Source organism: Ursus maritimus, unplaced genomic scaffold (assembly GCF_017311325.1).
Source record: "Ursus maritimus isolate PB19 unplaced genomic scaffold, ASM1731132v1 scaffold_30, whole genome shotgun sequence".
NCBI lineage: Eukaryota > Metazoa > Chordata > Mammalia > Carnivora > Ursidae > Ursus > Ursus maritimus.
Window position 1 is genome coordinate 27,792,277 of NW_024425564.1, and position 23,286 is coordinate 27,815,562.

Genomic DNA, 23,286 nt, shown 5'->3' on the forward strand with positions numbered 1-23,286 from the left:
AAAATGGCTGAAATTGAAAAGAGGAAATCAATAAAGAAAATCAACAAAACCAAGAGCTGTTTTTTTTTTAATGATCAATTAAATTGATATGCCTCTATCTAGGCTAAATAAGGGGAAAAATAGAGGAGACTAATTACTAATGTCAGAAATGAAAGAGGGGATATCACTGCAGATCCCATGGAAACTAAGGATAATAAAGTAATACTGTGAATAATTCCATGCCCACAAATTTGATAACCTAAATGAAGTGGACTAGTTCTTGAAAGACACATCTGCCAAAACTCACACAAGAACAGATAATTTGAATAGGCCCACATCTGTTAAAGAAATTCAGTTAATAACTAATTACCTTTAAAAAATAGAAACCACCAGGTCCAGTAGGTTCATTGGTGAATTCCACCAAACAAGTAATGAAGAAGTTATATCAATTTTCTACAATCTCTCTCAAAAGATCGAAGCAGAGGGAGTACTTCCTAAATCCTTCTATGAGCCCAATACTACCCTAATACCTAAATAAAAGTATTATAAGAAAAGAAAACTATAGACCAATACCTCTCATGAATATAAGTGCAGAGATCCTCAAAATATATTAATAAATAGAATCCAAAAAAGTATAGAAAGAATTATACACCATGGTCAAGTGGAATTTTCCCCAGGTATGCAAGGCTGGTTCAATATTCAAAAAACAATTAATGTGGGAGCCTGGGTGGCTCAGTCAGTTAAGTGTCTGACTCTTGATTTAGGCTCAGGCCATGATCTCAGGATAGTGAGATCCAGCCCCGTGTCGGGCTCCACACTCAGCAGGGGTCTGCTTGAAGATTCTCTCCCTCTGCCCCTCCCCCCTTGTGCATGCACTCTCTCTAAAATAAATAAATCTTTAAAAATTAATTAATGTAACCTATCCCATCACAGACTAAAAAAGAAACATCACATAGTCATATCAATAGATGCAGATAAAGCTTTTGACAAAATCCACACCCATTCATAATAAAAACTCTCAATAAACTAGGACCAGAGGGGAACTTTCTCAACTTAACAAAGGCTATCTATAAGAATCCAACAGCTAACATCATACTTAATGGTGAGAAACTCAAGGCTTTCCCACTAAGATCAGGTACAAGGCAAGGATGTCCCCTCTCAGCATTCCTTTTCAAATCAGACTGGAAGTCCATGAAATGCAGGTAGGCAAGAAAAGAAATAAAAAGGTATACAAATTGGGAAGAGAGACATAAAACTGTCTTTTATTGCAGATGACATGATCATCATCTATGTAGAAAATCCAAGAGAATCAACACAAAACCTCTTAAAATTAATAAGCAATTACAGGAGGCAGCATTTGTTAGAGAATTTGTTACAAATATAAGTTCTCAGGCTTACTCAAACCTACTGAATCTGAAACTTGGGGTATAGGGCTCAACAGTCTGTTTTAACAAACCATCCAGGTGAATATAATGCACACTTAAGGTTGAGAAGCACTGGTATACACCTTCTTTATGGTTCTTACTATGTCAACCCAGATGCTTTTCATAATCGGACTTTATAGAGTTGGTGCCTATGTTCGATTTTACAAAACTAGACATCTTCAGTTTGTTTTAAGCAAAATTGTGAAGTGGTGATACTTGTCTTCATCATCCTGTTACCTCTTTTCATCAGCCCATTTTCCTGTCTTGCTTTCATCTCTCAGGTCCCTCTTAATCTCTTCGTTGGCAGAAACTCAAGGAACTTCTCCTTTAGAGTGAGAGGCCTCTGATTAGAGTTCCCTAAGGAATAAAATCTAAAAATACAGTATCTCTAATTGTAAAGTATAGGGCATTGGCAGATTAATTAGGAAGGAATGTGGGGATGGTATTGACTATGAGCTTCTCAAAGTCAACATATTGCACCCAAAGAGCAGATGCCCATTCCCCTAACCTTAGAAGAGGAGGACCCCCTTCCCTTCACTGTCTGGGTCTCAAGAAGAAGGATGATACTGTTTCAGAAGATCTGGAAATCCCTTCATTACAGGTACCCTGGCTGGGTACTTTTTCATCTCCTCCATGTCTCCTACACCTTTTCCCCCAGTTGCACCTGTTCATTTTTTCATCCACATAGTACTTTGCAGCCTGTAGCATTCCCAGTGAAACAATGCAAAGATCTGATGAGTATTTAGAGATCACTTGGGCTTCCTCCAGGAGCCAGTTCTCTCTTGAGGGGATTAGGTGGAAATAAGTCCTATTTGCTAGTGTCTGCTAGTCCCAAGTTTGCTTTAAACTGATTACCAAAATTCACAAAACAAGGTGGTGCACCATTCCATCTATCTAAGAATACCAGTTACCTAAGTGATAATTGATCGAGTTTAAATAAACTGTGTAGCTTTGATTCTTACCAAAGTCTCCCTTTCCTCTCTGCACACACGTGCTCGCGGGCAGATAGATGCACATATACACCCACAAAGGTCACTGAGGCTCTTTGAGCCCTGCATACATGTGATGGACAAACTCAGCAAAAACCGTCAATTATTTGTTGTTACTGAAAATCCCTACGTTTGGCTTTTTCTTTCACAATGTTTTGAACTGCCTGAGTGAGCCAAATTCTCCCTTTCAAGTTATCAGAACTCAGCAGGTTTAGTAAAATTGCTTCTAAATAGGATGCTGTCTGGTTGAGGGGACTCACAGCACTTTCCCGTAGAAGCAGGTAGATCAGAATATCTCAAGTGTGGAATGAAAATCCTTTGAAACATGGACCTATGAGGTTAAACATGAATGTGGTTTACAGTCTGCTAATTAGGTCCAGAATTCCAGGGAACTGGAGGGAGAAATCTTTCTGAAGATTCTGTAGATTCTGTAGATTTGTCTACATAAGCAAAGTGAAAGGGAGAGTTGAAGCAGGTATCTAGGTATTGAGCCAATCTCTGCTCCAACCTCCACACTTCTTGTTGAGTGAAAGGCTGTTTGGGGAAGGACTCTAATTAATGAAATTGGCCATTTTGCTAATCAGACCACCAGAGAATTACTCTACTAGCACGAGGCTAAATATTCTTTCTAGGGAAAGTAAAAAATGCTATGGATAATGTTCATCTTAGGATAACTACAAAAATATTGTCAATACCCCTCAGAGCTGGCAGTTTTAATTACAGAAGTCAGGAAATCCTAAATTACTATTCCATAGCAACTATAATTCAGTCAACTCTGCAAGGCTTATCATAAATGAGGACAACACCTCTATATTATTGTGGCCAGGAGAAGTGCAGTTATTTTGTTTATATCCACGCTGTTGAAAGTTGTATCTCATAGCTTTCTTTTTGGAAATGTGGTCATTAGAGACTGACAAAAGTCCTTCTGAACCACTGAAAATACGCATTTTGAAGCATGGATGAACATTCACGCAGCTCAGAACTTTACATTCATAAGGTCATAATGGCCTCCAGGAGAGTAAATATTGAAAATCCTCTATTCCTCCCTAAGGAACATCCAAAATTTGAGATTTTGAGCAATATAATCCTAGGAATCAGGGTACCAGAACAAATAAAAGGAGATGGTATACACCAAAGTGGAAAATACACCCTCATTTAAATATTCATGAAACTTATTCTATGATGTTGATGATTGAATTTGTTGTTTTAAATTGAAATGGTCTAAGGATCTTGGTTTGATCTGAAGCTTTTTTTCTCAGTAGAAAAAAATTCCTTGAATGAGAAATAATAAGAAAAGTTAGAAACAAGATTAAGGTGTTCATTTCAGTAAAAATTTTGGAAAATTTGTCAAATGTCAGAACATGTCAATGAAGTGGAATGACAAAAAACTAGTCACTTCCCCCCACTTTATTCACTTTTATTCAACGTAGTATTGGAAATCCTAGCCACAGCAACTAGGCAAGAAAAAGAAATAAAAGGCATCCAAATTGAAAAGAAGTAAAACTGTCAGTATTTGCAGATGATGTGATATTACATAGAAAACTCTAAGGACTCCACCAAAACACTATTAGATCTAACAGATGAATTCAGTAAAGTTGCAGGACACAAAATCAATATACAGAAATCTGTTGCATTCCTGTACACTAATAATGAAGTAGCAGAAAGAGAAATTAAGAAAATAATTCCATTTACAACTGCACCAAAAAGAATAAAATACCCAGGAATAAATTTGACCAAGGAGGTGAAATACCTGTACTCTGAAAACTATAAGACACTGATGAAAGAAATTGAAGATGACATGAATAAATGGAAAGCTATACTGTCCTCATGGATTGGAAGAATTAATATTGTTAAAATACCCATACTATCTCAAGCAATGTACAGATTCAGTGCAGTTTCTATCAGAATACCAATGACATTTTTCACAGAACTAGAACAAATAATTCTAAAATTTATATGGAACCACAAAAGACCCTGAATAACCAAAGTGATCTGGAGAAAGAAGAGATAAATGGAGGTATCACAGCCCCAGAATTCAAACTATACCACAAAGCTATCATAGTCAAAACAGGATGGTACTGACACAAAACCGGACACATAGATCAATGGAAAAGAATGGGGAGCCCAGAAATAAACCCACACTTAGATGGTCAGTTAATCTATGACAAAGAAAGCAAGAACATACCGTGGGGAGAAGACAGTCTCTTCAATAAATGGTGCTGGGGAAATGGGCAGCTACATGCAAAAGAATTAAACTGGACCACTTCCTCACACTGCACACAAAAATAAACTCAAAATGGATTAATGAACTGAATGGGTTAATGGACATAAAACTCCTAGAAGAAAACAAAGGTAGTAAACTCTTTGGCATCAGTGGTAGCAATATTCTTTTGGATTTGTCTCCTCAGGGAAGGACAACAAAAGTAAAAATAAGCTAGTGGGACTATATCAGACTCAAAAGGTTTGCACAGTGAAGGAAACCATCAATAAAATGAGAAGCAACCTACTGAATGGGAGAAGATTTTTGCAAATGATGTATCAAACAAGGGGTTAATACCCAAAATATATAAAGAACTCGTGCAACCTAATATCAAAAAAACAATCTGATTAAAAAATGGGGAGAGGTCTTGAATAGTCATTTTCCAAAGAAATACAGATGGTCAACAAGCATATGAAAAGATGCTCAACATTACTAGCCATGAGTAGAATGCAAATCAAAACCACCAGATACCACCTCACACCTGTCAGAATGGCTATTATCCAAAAAAACAAGATATAACAGGTGTTGGCAAGGATGTGGATATAAAGGGAACCCTTGTGCACTGCTGATGGGAATGTAAATTGGTGCAGCCACCGTGAGAAACAGTATGGCAATTCCTCAAAAAATTAAAAATAGAACTGTCATATGGTCCAGAAATTTCACGTCTGGGTATTTATCCAAAGGAAATGAAGACAATAATTCAAAAAGACATATTCACCCCTATGTTCATCACAGCGTTATTTATAATAGCTAAGATGTGAAACGAATCATGGTTTAGGATATTCAAGATATTCCCAGAAGATTGAGTAGCACCCAAATTCTCAATAAAGACTGGATATACACCTCACTGAGCCGTCCCTCTGCTGTCCCATTCCATTAGGCTCTTAAAGAGTTTGATAGAGCACAAACCCTTAATTGAAAGGGAAAATAAACCAACTTGTAATATGGTAACAAAGGACTCATGGAATCACTTTTGTGACAACTAGAAGTAATGTGTCAGAAAGGAACATTGCATGCAAAGGGCAGGCATGGACTCACACTCAAAGAAAATGAGACGTAAGGAACAGAAACAGAGTCTTCACAATGGCTTGATAAGAGTATAACTTACACTCTCAGAATTAAAAAGAGTATAAAAGTATTTTTAAATAGCTTAAAGACAAGGTGATAAAACAATAAGAGTGAAATACAAAGGAAATTGAAGGTCTAACAAACCAAGAACAAAAACATTCATACAGAAATGATATAAATTAGGTGAATGTATATAAGAGATCCTGTTGAAAATCTGTTAACTCACAATAGAGAACAGTATTCATATGATCACAGTAAATACAGATGAAAGACAAAGAAATTGAAGGCAGAGAGAGAATCTACAAGATATGAAGACATTCAAATATTACACAATCTGAAGATAATAGAGTCCCTGAGTAGAGAGTCTAACAAATGGCGCAGAAGGATTTTGAAAGATACAAGAAAATATTCCTAGAAGTGAATGAAGGACCAAACCTACTCCAGCAGATATAATACAGAATGCTCAAAACCCAAACACATACTGGTTAAGCTGTTAAACCCCAAGGATAAAGAAATAATTCTTCAGGTGTCAAACTAGAAAAAGCCAATTTTCTGCAAGAGAAAAAAAAAAAAAAAACCCAGCTGGCTTCAGATTTCTCTGTTGGCACATTTAGTGCCATGTTATCTGAAAATGGATGAAGAATGTTACTCAAGGAGTTTAATATTCAGCCCAGATGCTGTTAAAATAGAAAGACGACAGGGAGAGGTGTCCAACCCTAAAGAACTAAAAGCGGCTTTGAGATCTTTTTGAAGAAAAGAATTGATAATGAGGTTTGGCCAATGAAAAAATATCAGAATAATCCAGAAATGGAGAAATCATGGTAAAATGATAAGAACCATGAGGTGTGTTTAAATACAGAACCTATCCTAAAGTTTGTGGATTCATGTTACAGCCTGAATACGAATGCTATTAATTGAGCAAAGTAAAAATAATAACTAAAAAATACGGAAGATAGGGGGTCAGAGAGAGAAAAAAAATGTAGGAATGTACTTATAGTCTCATCTTTGCCAGTAAGGAGCCAATCAACATTGTCTAAAAATGGTACCATGTAATTAAAAATGCAAATACGTAATTATTCCAATGTCTTAATATTTTATCTATTTTTTTACCTTAGAATGATCGTTAAGAACATAATAATATATTATAGTGCAGAAACTTTTAAGTTTACCAATTCCTTCTCTTTCATCTCTACTATTCAACCATAATTGCAATGTTTACTTTTTATTTTTAAAAATAGTACCTCGGTGGGGCGCCTGGGTGGCACAGCGGTTAAGCGTCTGCCTTCGGCTCAGGGCGTGATCCCGGCGTTATGGGATCGAGCCCCACATCAGGCTCCTCTGCTGGGAGCCTGCTTCTTCCTCTCCCACTCCCCCTGCTTGTGTTCCCTCTCTCGCTGGCTGTCTCTATCTCTGTCAAATAAATAAATAAAATCTTAAAAAAAAAAATAGTACCTCGGGTATAGTCCCATCTTTTAAAAGTCTCTGCATATGTATCTTAAAAGGTGGCACAGTGATGTTCACCTGTCGTTGATACAGATTATTTCTAGATTGTGAGACATTTTTTAAACCTTAATATTTGTAACTTTCTGCATTTAAAAATTATTCTAAATCATGCTTTGTCTTATGAAAACAGCTGTGTGAATTTTCTTAAGAGCTAGAAAAAGTGTGCCAAAATGGTCATTTGTGCGTGATACAAAAATTTGGAATTATTTTCTTCTTGGTACTCTTCTGTAACTTTTTAAATTTGAAAAAGTAAAGAATTAATAGTGAAGGCTAAGTAGAGGGCGAGGATAGAGAATATGATGCCATGTATTTGAAACATTCCCTCCTGCATGACTCCTTTCTGTGGTGGGGCAGTGGGCTGTAGTCCAGGTAGCGCTGAAATCTCTAGATCTGTCTTAATGAATAGTGGTAGAAGCCACTGGCTCACAGTGAACATATGTTTATGGGGACGACGTAAGGGACAGCTTTCCACTAGAAATCATAGAAGAGGTTTGGGCACACTGCAAACAAAAACAGAAGGAAATACCTTTTGAAAACAATTGTATTTGGGGCTCAGACATTTTTTAACAACTTTATTGAGATGTCATTTCTACAGAATAACATTCGCTCTTTTAATGTGAACAATTCAGTGGTTTTTTTAGTAGATTCCTCAAGTTGTGAAACCATCAGCATTATCTGATTCCAGCATCACCCCCCAAAAGAAACCTCGTACTCCATTCCTCTCTCCCACCAGCCCCCAGGCAACCACGAGTGTCCTTTCTGCCTCTGTAGATTTGCTTATTCTGAACATTTCGTATCAATGGGATCATACACATGTGGTCTTTTTTTGACCGGCTTCCTTCACTCAGCATGTTTTCAAGGGTCACCCACATTGTCGCATGTATCAGCACTTCATCTCTTTTTAATGCTGAATAATATCCCATTGTATGGATGTATCACAGTTTGTTTACCCATTCCCCCCTTGATGAACATTCTGAATGTCTCTACGTCTTGACTACTGTGAGTAATGCTGCTGTGAACATCCAGTAGCAAGATTCTGTGTGGACTTATGTTTTCAATTTGGGGTTCGTACCTTGGGCTAGAGTCGCTGGATCATATGGTCACTCTTTATTCTCAAGCTCAAACATCTGAATTTCCCTCTTCTTCTTGGTTCGCAGGCGGAGATGGTGCATAGCGCTTTCCAGGCCCAGCGGACTTTCCTTGTGATGGCTTCTCAGTACCAACAACCCCAAGAGGTAAGAGTGTGTTTTGAGAGGCAGAGCTGCCTAGAGAATGGGCGGTAGTGTAAGCCAGACAACAAGGAGACAACAGAATCATTCACTCTGAGAGACATCCCCAAAATGAGATGTGTAGCACGTTGATCTGTCTCTAATCCAGGTCGTGGGATGCAACTTTCCTTTGCTTCCTCATCTTATCATGGCCAAATTCATACTGTGACAGTTGACATCTCCAGTTTAAAAGGTCAATTTATTTATGTCATCTGCAGCCTATTCTTTCCCTTTTATGGAAGTATAGTTGATATACACAATGTTATGTTAGTTTCAGGTGCATGACAAAGTGAATCGACGATTCTATATGCGGTACTCACCACGATTAAGTATAGTTACCATCTGTCACCATGATAAAGAAGATGTGATCAGATAGGTAACTGGATGGATGGATGGATGGATGGATGGATGGATGGACAGACAGGCAGACACACACCATGGAATATTAGCCATAGAAGAGAATGCAGCCTGTTCTTTTTACTGGTCTTACAACCATTTTATAACCAAAAAAGTATTTATTTATTTATTTTTAATTTTTTTATTATGTTATGTTAGTCTCCATACAGTACATCCTTAGTTTTTGATGTAGTGTTTAACTCCTAACTTTTAGTTCACATTTTGTGCTATTTTGTTATCAAAACATATTCACATCTGTCGTCATCTATAAATTGCATGTATGAATCTGATGGGCTCCTATTTCGTAGTTGGCGTGGATAGGCTAAGTCAGTGCTTCGTAAATATATTATGTACGTGGATCACTCAGAGCATCAGTGCGGTTTCTAACGACGTTTAACCTACCATGACACTGCCACAAAGCCCAGGGCAAACTTTAATATAAACATAATAGTGGATGTTCAGAGCAAAGTGGTGGTTGGCAGGAGTCCTTCCCATTCCCCAGGCCATCATAAATATCCCACTTTCTAAACCCAGCGCCCCCCACTCCCCACCCGGCCCAAACCCGGCAGACATTTTATTATGTAAATAACACCGTCATGCTCTCTACCTATAATAGTAACAATATTTTGACCATGCGGATTGTGTAGTGAATGAAACTATTCATTAAAAAGTAGATATACGACCAGCATACATGGTTAAATAAGAAAAAAAAATAAGAATTGTTCTTTTGACTAAATAATCTGCATCTGAAGTTTGGTGACAACTGTATAAATGTGAAAGATAAACTTGAGTCCCCAGAAGGCACAGTTATGTTCCTTTACAAGGCAAAGGAGCAATTAAGTTTGCTCATCAACTGACCTTGAGATGGGGAGATTACCCTGGATTATTGGAGTGGGCCTTAGGTAATCATAAGGATCCTTATACAAGGAAGAGCACAAGCAGTAGAGTCAGAAAGAAATCTGACGTCATGCTGCTGACTTTGAAGACAGAGGAAGGGACCACAAGGCGAAGAATGAGGCAGCCTGTAGAAGGTAGAAAAAGAGGGAAGCAAATTCACCTGTAGAACCCCTCAGAGGAATGCAGCCCGTTGACCCCTTGCTTTGAGACGCATTTTGGACTTCTGTCTTTCAGAACCGGAAAATAATATGCTTGTGTTGTTATTAAGCCACTACGTTTGTGGTTATTTGTTGCACAGTAATAGAGAATTAATATAGGCCCCAGGGAAGTACCACAGCATTCCTACCAGGATGGCAAGCACAGAAAAGTCTGACACTGTCACATGTTAAGCATGTGGGAAATGGGAAGTGTCGTGCTATGCTGGTAATAGGTGATAAATTAGTACATCTTCTTTGGAAAAAAATAAATTAAAAAAGATAATTGGATATTCATTATAATATAATAGCTTAAATTTAATAGCTCACTTTAAATTCTAAAACAAACTCCTGAAATTGAAAAAGTTTTGCTAAGAATCTGGAGAAACTAGGACTTTGACTTTCAGGGGAGGCAGCTCTGCTTCATAAAGGGCCAAGACTTGAGACCCTCAACCCTTCCTGGAACAGCTGTCGTGCAGTGGAATTGCCCAGAACATTTTAAAAAATACCAGCGTGTGGATGTCACTTCGGGAGGGTCTGTTTTAATTGGTCTGAGGAGTGGTCTTAGCCTTGAGAGTTTTGTGGGTTTATCAGGTAATTCAGACTTGCAGCCAGAGCTGCCACGGATGTATTACTTCCCTGGTGTGAGATGGGGAGTTAGCCCCCAGCCCAGGCAGGCAGCTTCGTAAGGATGGAGAGATGGTGTGTTCTGTTGTGGATGCATTTTCCTCTTTGGCCTCCTCAATCTCTGCTTCCCCCTCCCCCCTTTTGCAAAAGAGAGCAGTGAAACTGGAAAATCACAATGCGATGCTTTCTAGATAACAGCCTTAGCCTGGTTTTTCTGTGATTAAAATGGGAGGAGAAGTGACTTCAACACATCACCGGGGGTCTTAGATGGAGGCAAGAACCGTGACTTTCCTGGCTGGTGCCCTCCTCAATCCCCTTTTTAAACACAAAAGAGCTCTGCATTGGCCTTGCAGGCCTTGCACATAAGAGACACTCATTAAATATTGGGTGAATTGGGACAAGCGAGCACACAAATGAATGCAGTGGAACCGTGGCATCCCAAAATGAGCTGCAGCTGGGGACACGTGTGGCTTAGCCCGTGGCTGGGCAGATTCTTGGGTGTAGCCACTGTAGTTCCCCCTTCTTACTCTACTGCATTCTTGATAAAAGGGGGACTCATACCCAGGAAATGTTTTCTGTAGCACTCATCACAGTGCTCCAAGCATAGTAAGCCCCAGCAGGCTCAGGTTGGCACAACCCAAAGACGCTTTTGGATGTCCACCTCCCTTTCTGTCCCCTACATCTCTACCCACAGCACTGTCCTAGTACTTCCACTAGATGGAAAAGCAGATTGAAGAGGTCATCAGTGCAGTGGTGAAAATAGTCTACAGCCAGGCCTTGATTTTCCTCGTGTACGTTCTAGAAGATATAGCATAGAGGAAATCGCCGTGAAACAGGTGGTATTTCTCATAGGAACAATGTTATAACCATCCACATCTTCCTCTCTTCCTTCTTTCAGGAGAATAACTCTTGTAATTTCAATTCATGGCAGTGGCTCCCAAGCTTTAGTGTGTGTGAGAATCACATCCAGGGTTGTTCAAACCCAGATCTCTGGAGCCCTTCTACAGTTTCTGATTCAGTAGCTCTTGGTTGAGTCCCAAGCATCTGCATTTCTTTAAAAAGTTCCCATGGGAGGGTGATGCCGCTGGTCCGGGGACCACACTCGAGAACCTGCGGAATGTGGATTGCACTCAGTTACACCTCTAGCTCAGATTTATTTTAGATGCTTCAGGCGCTCATTTCCAGTTGCCTCTAGGTCACTGATTCTCAAACTTTAATCTTCCTTGGAATCACCTGGAGATCTTGTTAGAGTGCAGAGTCCAGTGCAGTAGATCTGGGCTAGGGCCCGAGAGTCTGCAGCTCCTGGGTAATGGGAATGCTGCTGGTCTGTTGCTAAACTCTGAGCAGCAAGAATTTAGACAGCCTCACAAGCACAAAATCCTGTAGTAGTCAAATATCAAACCCCTGTTCTTTCCTGCTGACATTTCTGTATCAAAACGGGCAGTGTTATGCTGCTGTAACAGACATCTCCAAAATCCTTGTGACTCACAATAGCAGTGGTTTATTTCTTGCCCCCGCTACGTGGCTATTAGAAGGTGGCTTACTTTTACTGGGTGAGTTACTAAAGACTCCTATATTTATTTCCTTAGATTTGTAATAGGGCTCTAAGAGAAAAAGGTAGAGAATGAATCTTTAATGGGAGTTTCAGGCATTGGGAAGGAAGATATTTTGGGGCAGGTGGACCTCCCAGGGGGGTGCCTTCTATCCCATATGAAGAGGCCACACTTACGTTGCAGAAGCGTAAGGCAAGGTCAAAGCAATATTAGTGGTCAGTTGTAGCCTGGGGATTGTGTAAGGTAGATGCCCAAGATTAGAGGTGAGTACCCTGGCCTGCTGGAAGCTAGCTATCTCCTACAACACAGAACAGTACTGATAAAATACAGGAACCCACAACAATGCAAGCTTGAAAGCATTCAGTTAACAAATATTGACTAAGTGCATACCGTGGGCCAGGCACCATAAAGACACCCATGACTTGGGGCAGAGCATGGAGACAGGCAGATACAGATTATTTGGTGGGAAGACACCTTAGAAATCATCTCTTGCAACACTTTTAATTTGAAGGTGAGCCAGGAGAGGTTCAAAGAGAGGATAACTGGTTTGCTCATTAGTCCCTAAGCTGATGAGTTGCCCCCCCAGATGCTTCACACTGCACATCTGTCTCCAGTGCTGTATACTGTGGCCAGAGTGCCAGCCTTCAAAGAGACTAAATTTAGTAGGGGGTGACTGTCAGAAAATAAAAGTATTTTATTATAAGTAATTATAAGCAAACTGCCAGTCAAGCAAGGTAAACCATTGGTGTTACCAAAATCCAGAGAAGAAGCGATCTCATAGACAAAGGTGATCAGGAAAGGCATCACAGAGGAAATAAAATACAATACAAAAGCAATAATAGAACTGCTTCTGATATAATATCAGTATTACAGTAATATTAATATTAATAATGTGAATTTAGCACAAACTCAAAAAAAATTTCTGGGTTAAATATGTTTGGGGAAATCCCATATTCTGTTCGGTAATGAAATATGTTAAATATTATTAAACCCACATTTTCCCAAACTTAAATGACCAGGGAGACTTTTTGAAGAGGAACATATATTCATGTCCTGCAGAAGGCTGACACACCAGCTTGGGAAATGCATGTGCACATTTCTTTTAGGCTGTTTGAGATGCTTGATGGTTGTTGCTTTAGGTGGATTATAACTATTGGGAGGCTGCAGTATCAAAATTCTTTTTTTTTTTTTTTTAAAGATTTTATTTATTTATTTGACAGAGATAGAGACAGCCAGCGAGAGAGGGAACACAAGCAGGGGGAGTGGGAGAGGAAGAAGCAGGCTCATGGCGGAGGAGCCTGATGTGGGACTCGATCCCAGAACGCTGGGATCACGCCCTGAGCCGAAGGCAGACGCTTTAACCGCTGTGCCACCCAGGCGCCCCTGCAGTATCAAAATTCTAAGATGACCCTAAGATTCCCATCACCTAATGGACACACCCAGTATAATCCCCTCCCCTTGAGTGTAAGTGGCACCTGTGAAGATGTGGAACAGCATTCCTTGATTAGGTTACGAGCAGGGTGATGGGGTATCATTCCTGTGATTGTTCTGTCATATAAGACTGTCATGGTGGCTGGAGAGACATTCTCTTGCTGGCTGTGAAGACCTGAGCTACCAAGTTGTCAGAGCCTCTAGGCACTGACAGTGACTCCTGCCGACAGCCAGAAATAAAACAAGGATCTCAGTCCTACAACCAGAAGTAACTGAATCCCACCAACAACAATGTGAGCCCAGGAGGAGACCCCAAACTCCAGATGGGACACCGCTGATACCTTGATTTAGCCCTGAGACCCTGAGCAGAGAGCCCGGCTTGGCCTTGCCCAGATTTCTGACCTACAGACACTGTGAAGTAATAAATGGATGTTGTTTTAGGCCACTTAGCTTGTGGTAATTTGTTATACAGAAATAGAAAACTAATATGGATTGCCTTCATTCCCTTCTCCTTGCCAGACTTTAAAATAATTAATTGGGTTTTTTAATAAGGCCATGAGCCACAGACCAAAGCATGAAGCCTCCCTGCCATTTGCTTTCTCTTCCCTGTCCATACTCCTATACCTCTACCCTCACCCCTCCATCTCTGCTGGGAAAAGCAGGATAAGAGGTGTGTCTGCAGCCCTGATTGACAATGATGACATCCATTTTCAAATTCCCTCCCTTACTTTGGACTAAGAAATATGTTTCTTATATTCTCTAACATTAGGGCTTTCAGAGTTTTCAACCATGACCCACAGAAAAAGTATATTATTTCACCACCAGTTTCACAAAACAACAGTTATCTTTACCAGGTGCACTGCATTCTGATATTTTTCTTCTAGTACATTCTTTTGATCCACAGCACCAATTTCACGATGGACTAATGTAAAGGACCATCACATCTTGCACTTTGAAAGCCTTCCTCTCATTGATATATTCCAACATTCATGATACAGAACAAGTTATAAAACATGGGCAGAACATCTTATGCTTTTCTTCTCTCCCCTTGTTGTAATTTATAAAAATAACCTTTACGCAGAAGAATGGCCTAGTCCTTACAGTACTGTTGTCTAGGAATTTTAGTGACAATTTGTCAACCCTGCCTTTTCCCAGTTGAGGGAAGGATTCTCACATGGAAAATGGCCAAGCCCCCATTCTGTAAGTGCAGAATTTTTCCGGGGAACCTGGCACACTCAACTATTTATTTATTTTTACAACAGGTGGTTATAGGGAAAATATGTTATTTCTAACTCACAAGCATGAAAAATAAAGTTCAGTGACACCTTAATGACCTGGCCACCAGACCTAGACGTGGGCCTGTTCCCTTCCTCACCATGCAAAGTCCTTTTCACAGACACCACATGCAAGAAGAGCCACCCTGCACAGTCATTTATAGGAGATGCCAGTCAAAATAAAACCTTAGAAGGCATTCACTTGAATTGGGAGACATGTTTTTTATTGAAACATCTCACATCACCTGGGAGAGATGTGAAACATGATCTTTAATCATCTCCAGCCGGGGTGACCCCAAAACTCTGCCCTGAGCTGAAAATGTAATCTCCAGTAGACCAGTGCCTCCGAAGCCACGTATTGACATCACCCCCAAGGAAGGCTATCACCATGGGGTTCCCAGGAGATTTCCCACCCAGGCCCACCACCTCTAGCCCTGGTTAACTTGCAGGAGCAGGTGGGAGGCAGCAGTATGGTTAACTGCAGCGGTTGTGGGTAATTACAGTTGGCATTCTTGTTCCCTCGCCCGTATACTTTCCTTATTTTCTCCAACGTTTTTCATGCTACCAAGACCTGACAATGAAATGATGTGTGTGTGTGTGTGTGTGTGCGTGTGTGTGTGTGTGTTCAAATGGAATTAATGGACCTCAGTACATGGAGGAAAAAATTAACCCTAAGTTTCCAAGGTCAGGGAAGATGATTTATGGTCATTGACTGCCACTGTGGATTTTATTCTATTGAAAAGACTAGGAAGTCTGGGGTTTTTATGCCTCCAGAAATAGAGAGAGAGAGAGAGAGAGGGAGTTTCTTCTAATTGCTCTTCTTTTGTATCTCTATTTGGACTTGCACTTTAAAAGGAAATAGTACCTTCCTGTGTATAGAGAAGGAATCTAGAACTGATTGCTTGTCCTTTCATTGTTTATACAGTCTGAAAATTAGAAGGAAAGGTAAATGAGAGACTCCTCTGGCCATTCCTCCATCTATGAGTGAATACGCATACCCCCACCTGGTGCTCTGCTCAAAGCACTCATTTCACGGATTTTCTTTTTTTATATTTTAAATTATTTATTTATTTATTTATTTGAGAGAGAGTGAGCATGAGCAGGGGGAGGGGCAAAGGGAGAGGGGAAAGTAGACTCCCCACTCAGCAGGGAGCCTGACACGGGGCTCAATCCCAGGACCCTCAGATCATGACCAGAGCTGAAGGCAGACGTTTAACTGACTGAGCCACCCAGGTGCCCCTCCTAATGCATGGAGCAGTAATCTAATTTATTAGTAATTTGTTCATCTTAAACTAAGCAAGAAAGCTTAGTGCAGTAACCTTAAGATTTTAGATAATTACATGGCACATAATAGATCCAGATTGCTAGTGGGCATAAATATAGTTGAGACTTTTATAAAACATATTAATTTGTGAGGGTCATCAGGAATAGAAACTTTGGACTTGGATCTACTCATTAGCAATACGAATCCAAATGCAAGAAAAACAAATTCATCAGTGTCTCCTTAAATTGGAGAATCTACTCTCTTTTTCTGAGTACCACCAGCAAACTAATCTGGTAAAGCCCACATTACATTTACACTGAGCCATTCTAACCAAACCCATATGTTAAGTTGCCCACTTGAGGAAAGACACAGTTAGACTCAGCCCATGTTTCCTTCTCTTTAAAATGGGAGGGGCGCCTGGCTGGCTCTGTTGGTAGAACATGGGACTCTTGATCTCAGGGTATGAGTTCAAGTCCCACGTTGGGTGTGGAGCCTACTTAAAAAAATAGAAAATAAAATGAGGACAATTGTTCCTACTTCAGAAAGGTATTGTGAAGATTAAATGAGAAAAAGCATGGGAGTGTCAGGTGACTGAAAAGATGAATTCGATGTTAGTCAAGAGAGTCCAGCTGCAAACCTCAGAGGCATACCATAGTGGACATATTTTTCTTGTTCATGTGAGGTCTGCTCTGGTGTTTTGGCTGACAGTCTTCTACACGGTCATTCAGGGATCCAGGTTTCTTTTATCTTGGGGTCCCACCTCCTCTAGGTCCTCCACCATTGAATTGGGAATGAGAAGGCTGGGTCATTCCTGGGAAGGTTTGATGGGCCAGGCCTGGAAGTGGCATATGTCACCTCCACCTTCATTCAGTTTCATGGCCATTCCTAGCTGCAAGGGATGCTGGGAAATGTCATCAGCCTGTGTGCCAGGAAGGAAGAATTCACAGGTTTGGCGGGCATCTAGCCAATCTGCCAGCACAGGTAACTTGGTTTGGCTAACGTGAGGTCTAGCTCAGTGGAAAAATATTATTTTTCTAAACACTTATTTGGGTTTTTCTGAATTAATCCCCCAGTAACCATCCAGAGAAGGACAAGAAAACCTTCAAATCCAACAGCTGAATTTGTTTTTATTGTACCTGGATATATAGAGAGATATACAGATGTAGATACATGTATACAAATATCTTAAAGCTTTTTTTTAAATTAGAGTGATTTCATCCTTTTTGCCTCTGTAGTGTTTTACCATAACAACAAGATGTCAAATTATGGTCCGATATTTTAAAATGCCAAACAAAACAGTTGCGTGACTTTGATCTCAGAGCATGCCTTGGGTGAATTAGGTGGTGCTGGTGGCAGGTCTGGAAATTGTAAAGGAAAAGCAAACGAGTGAACAAAGCCAAGCTCCCAAGTGTTCCCTAAATCCATGCCCAGAAAATGTCACCGCGTTGCTCAATCAGAGTTGCTGGATTTTCTTGAGAGATTTGGCCGTGATTAGTGCTGCAAAGTTCTATTGTTAGGGGGCATATGACAGATAACATAATGCAATAAAGTAATTCTGGCCCTAATGTAAAATGCCTGCTTTAAAATATTGCTATCGAGTTTTTTTCCCCCGAGGACATTTAGAAATCAAGACATCAAGAAAATATTCTTCTGAGTAACCGCTGTTAATATGTGCCAAGCAAGTATTTCAAATGGACTTTTAAATATGCAATTCTACATTTATCTTGAAAATAGAAAAAAAAAAACAGAAGAGAAATAAAAGATCTAAAGTTTCTGGCCTTTGTATCGTCCTCACTTGTGTTTTCATTGAGTAGTGGCATCTCCCGGTGACCCGGGTGGAGGAGCACTTTAGAATCTAACCAGCAGCTCACTTTAGAGCCTTTTCCAAATTAACTCTACATTCACTCTGAAGAGCGGGTAAAACTTGGTTGCCTACCGATACCCGCAGGATTGCTTTCTTGTAACCAGCAGCTTTCTGAGTTGGATTTCGTGTTGTAGGTAGAGAAGTGGGGGCAAAAAGAAGCCTTTGCTTTCCATAGGAGCCTTTCCATGGCAAGAAAATTACCCTGGTAATTACCCGCGCGCCCCTCCCCCCACCAGCGCGCGCGTGTGAAGGCTGAATATAGATGCTGGTTCACGAAAAATAAAGCACCAGGGAAGGAAGGAGAGGAAGAGGTTCGGGTGATATCATCAGGGTCTGCTTGAGTTGACAGCCTGAAGCTACCCAGTCAGTGCTGAATGCCAACAGGAAAGCTAATCATTCGTTTATCAGGATGCAGAGAGGAGGGTAATCAGAAAGGAGAGTAATTCTGTCATTCTTCTGCCCAGACTGTTTGTTTTAGCGACATAAAGCTGTGAATGGGCCTGTGAGCTGTGACCGTGGGTTAGTAGCTTTAAAGGTATTTAGAAACCCAGGACTTTGGAGGCAGAAAGGATTTGCTAAGAGCCTGTCCGGTTGGACATCACTCATGGTGACTTTTTTTTTTTTTTAATCTGATAAGGCACATTAGCTCATCTCTCTTTGTGTAAGACACGAATTAGATAATGAGTGGCTGCCCAAAGGAAGTGAGGTGGTTATCACACACAAGGGATTTGGGGGATTATCTGAGGGGTAAAGGTTAATAAAGAAGGATAACGTCCTTTGTTTTAGCAACTATTTCATACGAAGTTTGTTCCATCCCAGACTGCCTTGAAGGCATATTCCCCATCAAGGCTAGGACTCTGTATGTGGCCAGGGAAATGTTTCATTCTCCGTTCCGTCAAGCGTCACTTTGCATCTTTAATAAAATAGTTACTATTTACCATTCTGCATTGAGAAGCTAAATATTTGGTTTCTAGTCACCATAAATCTGCAAAAAAAAAAAAAAGGTCACAGGCTTTTCTTGTAGGACTTGTATCAGAAATTAATTCAAAAAGAAGTGGTTGAGTCATTCAACAGATCTTTTAAAAAGCCACACGTGTCTCGGCCTTCAGAGTTGCTGTGGCTCCCGGGTTTCGGGAGCCTTAGCGGGGACCCTCTTTGCAGGACCCCGCTTCTGTCAACATGTGCCAGGCTGTATGTGTGGACAGACAGACGGGGAGAAGGTAACTGCAGCTAGCATTCCAGTGTGGATGCACCGTCATAAATTACTTAGCAGAGGGCATGGGCCGTTACTTTTTATGGTCATGTTCTATATTTGTATGTGCCGGGGGACGGGTCACATGACAAAACCATCATTTGATATTAGTGTTTATGTGCACGGACGAGCGAGGGCTAGATTTCAGCTTCACTGCGCAGTACTTTTAATTTGTACAGTTAGCTCTTAATTGAAAATGCAGGCGCTTCCCTAAATACTAATGCTACAAATAATCCAGAATAAAGTTGTTGGAGTTGTCCTTAGAAGACAGGTTACCGCCCACTCTAGCTGAAGTGCCCGGTGCCTTCCAGAGGTTGTAAAACATACATTTTGAACACGAGCAAGTCAACCCTGCCGGAATCATAAGCTAAAAATTCACCAGTTTACATCCTCTAGCCCCTCTCCTAACTTGAGCAAGAGAGCATCTTATGAATGGCAGTTTATTTTGAAGGAGATACATTTCCCAGCTATGGAGAGAAAGAAAACACACACAGGCTTTTTTCCTTCTCTTTCCCACCTTGTTTCCCCCACTGTAGTTTAACAAATACTCGGGTTTCCAGTGGCAAACACCTAGAGAATGTACTTCCTCTGGGGCTGCCCGGGTGGTTCAGTCGGTTAAGCGTCTGCCTTTGGCTCAGGTCATGATCTCGGGGTCCTGGGATCAAGTCCGGCATCAGGCTCCCTGCTCAGCAGGGGAATCTGCTTCTCCCTCTGTCCCCTCCCCCCACTCATGCTCGTGCTTGCTCTCTCTCTCAAATAAATAAAAAAATCTTAAAAAAAAAAAAGGATGTACTTCTTCTTTGATGATTATTTCTTTGTACAAATTAAACATGAAAAAATGTTCTTGTCCATCTTTGGCAGATTGGCTGCTGCGAGAACTCGTGTTTTCATATCTGGAATCACTTATTACATACATTGGCCTCTGAGTAGTTGCTTTCGATCTTCATTAGGGCCTGTTCACCTTCCGTACTCCAGCCTTCTTTAATTTTTATTTCTTTGGGCTTTTTTTTTTTTTTTTTAACCCAGCGTTTACTGGATGTCTGCTCTGTAGCCGTCATGGCATTTGGCACTTCTGTATCCATCAGTAGCTCTTTTCTATGAAAACAGACTTCGGAAAGTCTGCTTGTCACGATTCACGGATTCCTGTCCTTCGCGCTGGTCTTAGCTGTAACCACACTCCTGCCCCCACCATGACCACCGTTCCAGCTTTTCTGCCCCCTCTTCTCTATTAGGAAACGTCTTAACTGTGCCTTCTGATGGTCTCTTCGTAGCCCTGAACTCCCTGAGCACCTGGACAGTAGTTTGTCAAGCATAGGGAACTTGTTTTATTTTTATTTGTTTTTTTTTTAAGATTTTATTTATTTATTCGACAGAGATAGAGACAGCCAGTGAGAGAGGGAACACAAGCAGGGGGAGTGGGAGAGGAAGAAGCAGGCTCACAGGGAGGAGCCTGATGTGGGGCTCGATCCCATAAAGCGGGGATCACGCCCTGAGCCGAAGGCAGACGCTGTGCCACCCAGGCGCCCCTGTAGGGAACTTGTTTACGTATTATTTCAGAAACATTTCCCCTGTTATTTTTTGTGCATGTTTTCCATCCCCTCAACAAGATTCTTTTTTTTAAAGCCTTTTTAGGATATTTTTTGCAGTGTTTTATAAATTTATTTTTTTATTATGTTCACTTAGCCAGCATATAGTACATCGTAAGTTTTTGATGTAGTGTTCAGTGATTCATTAGTTACATATAACACCCAGTGCTCATCACAGCACGTGCCCTCCTTAATACCTCAACAAAATTCTAAGAGCTTCAGAGAGCTTTAGAGTTGATGCATCTTTGCTTTTAGGACACAGTGTGGTCCTAACTATATTTTATTTGCTGTCCAGTTTGCTCAGAAGGGAGGTTCAGGGCTCCTGATCACTTTGGTTTGGGGAATAAAAGCTTGATTAAGGGATTGCACGAGCACAAGAGGGAACAGAGTGGAATGACACTTTCATTTAGTGATACATCTGTCCTTTCCCCAAAAAAGAGTTCGATATTTAGAGGTCTGTTTGGTAGGGATTGAGATATCACTGAAGGGTATAATTGGTAAAATATAAGTCATGGGTCAGCCATGTAGAATTAGCCTTGAAAAAAGGTATTCCTAATGGGAATTTGGGGAAGGTAGGTTAGAGGAAAAACAGGTGATATGGTGTCGGTAAGGCATTTTATTTCAAAGATACCTTTTCTTTGATGTGCCCTTTCACAAAATGAGTGCCTTCGAGGTGCACCATAGAATGGTTCCGTCCTGGTGTGTGGAGCATTTAATGACAAGAAATGATCACAACCAGATTTGGGTGACAGATGTAGCTCAGGCATTCAGTGATTCTAGAATATAGGTTCTGGGAAGAATGAGCTGATTAAATTCACATGGGCTGTGGAAATCCAGCTGGCCTGATATTTAAATGCTGTTGAAAAATGTTCCAATTAGATGGCTTCTTCCCTGTGCAGAGTTTTCATGTAATTGTGAAAAACGGTCCTTTCTTGAGGCTGTGAAATTGTCGTGAGTGTCCACTTTCAACCCTTTGAAGCTGGTAATGATACATTTGGAACCAGAGGCTGCGGTACAGAAGAACTTCCGGCTTTCTCCCATTTCTGACCAGATGGATTCTCTATACAGAATAATGGGCCACACATCCCACAAATTGGATTTAAGTGGTTCGAACAACAGGAGTCCCATCATTCTCTTTGGCTTGATGTCCTATAGTTGACTATGTACAGGATTCCTCTTGGAAAGTCATAAATTGGATTCTATTTTCCCATAGGAACAGGGATATAATTTGCAACTTCGTATTTTACCAGCTTGACAGCAAATAAACCACAGACAGGACAAACTGTACATCATAAAAGCTAAGCTACAACTAAAACGTTAGAATTATTTAAAAAGGGAAAATGTGGCTCCAAGTCCCGTCAAGTGGTCATAAATATACTGCTCACTTTAATTACAAGCCCCTAATGAATTCTAACTGCATAGACTGCTCATTAAAAAGTCCATATCATAACTTACCTATCTGAAACTGACGGCGGCTTGAGTAGATACTCATCACTGATGATTTTACTCGACTTTTTAGAATTCGGAGGGCCTTTTTTTGGTATGCTGGATAATCCATGTCTTTAAAATACTTTTTGTGGGAAAGTGAAAGCTCTTGCCTTTTCTTTTCCCCTCTTGACAGCATTTTTCTGGCCCTGACAGAGACATTCAGAAACCTTCTGTAATTCTCTAGGACAATACTTGAGATAGAAGTATCCTTTTCAAAAATAGCAACCAAAGAATCACAGCCTTCAGAGACCTTACCAAGAAGTCCATTTGGGACAGTTCTTTTGGCCCTGGTTTTCTCAGTCAACGTTTCTTTGTTCTTTCATCTCCCAAGATTTAAGAGGGGGTGGGCACCTGGTTAGCTCAGTTGGTTAAGCGTCTGCCTTCAGCTCAGGTCATAATCCCAGGGTCCTGGGATCGAGCCCTGCATCAGGCTCCCTGCTCAGTGGGGAGTCTGCTTCTCCCTCTGCTCATGCTTTCTAAATTAAATAAATAAATAAGTAAATAAATAAATAAATAAATATAAAATCTTTTTTTTAATTCTAAAATAAAAGAGTTAAGGGGGGTGGGAAGGAGTCAGAGAAGAGCAATGGGAAGGACATGAAGAAATGAAGAAAGAGGGTAGAGAAAGACAACCATATCCCTATGGTTGATCAGTTAGAAGCCAGGGAGGGAGTGAGGAGCCGAGCAATGGCTGTACACCTTAGAGCTTTTTAGCCCATGATTCCTCTGAACCACTTGGCTCTCATTTTCTTCTTTGTGTCTTTGTCCCCTATCTGTAGCCTCCAAGATGGGGGAAAGGAAGTCGTAGGTGTTTCTCAATGAGAAGGCAGGGGTGATGGGGTGGAGTTGTGAAATACGGGGCTACCTCTGCTGTTCCAACATGTCATCAGAACACTGTAATTTCCTTTGATTTGTTTTTAATGTCTTTCTTTTGAGTCAGGTTACCCCACACTTAGTGGTTTTCCCTAC

The 23,286-nt window shown here is 40.6% G+C and overlaps 1 protein-coding gene across 1 annotated transcript in view; it reads left to right on the forward strand.

The window, feature by feature from the left end:
- Nucleotides 1-23,286, forward strand: part of CAP2 (cyclase associated actin cytoskeleton regulatory protein 2) — a 131,289-nt gene that overhangs the window by 48,441 nt on the left and 59,562 nt on the right. The window contains exon 4 of the mRNA XM_040645084.1: nt 8,381-8,458. Coding sequence (XP_040501018.1) covers nt 8,381-8,458 — 78 coding nt within the window. The remainder of the gene's footprint in view (nt 1-8,380; nt 8,459-23,286) is intronic.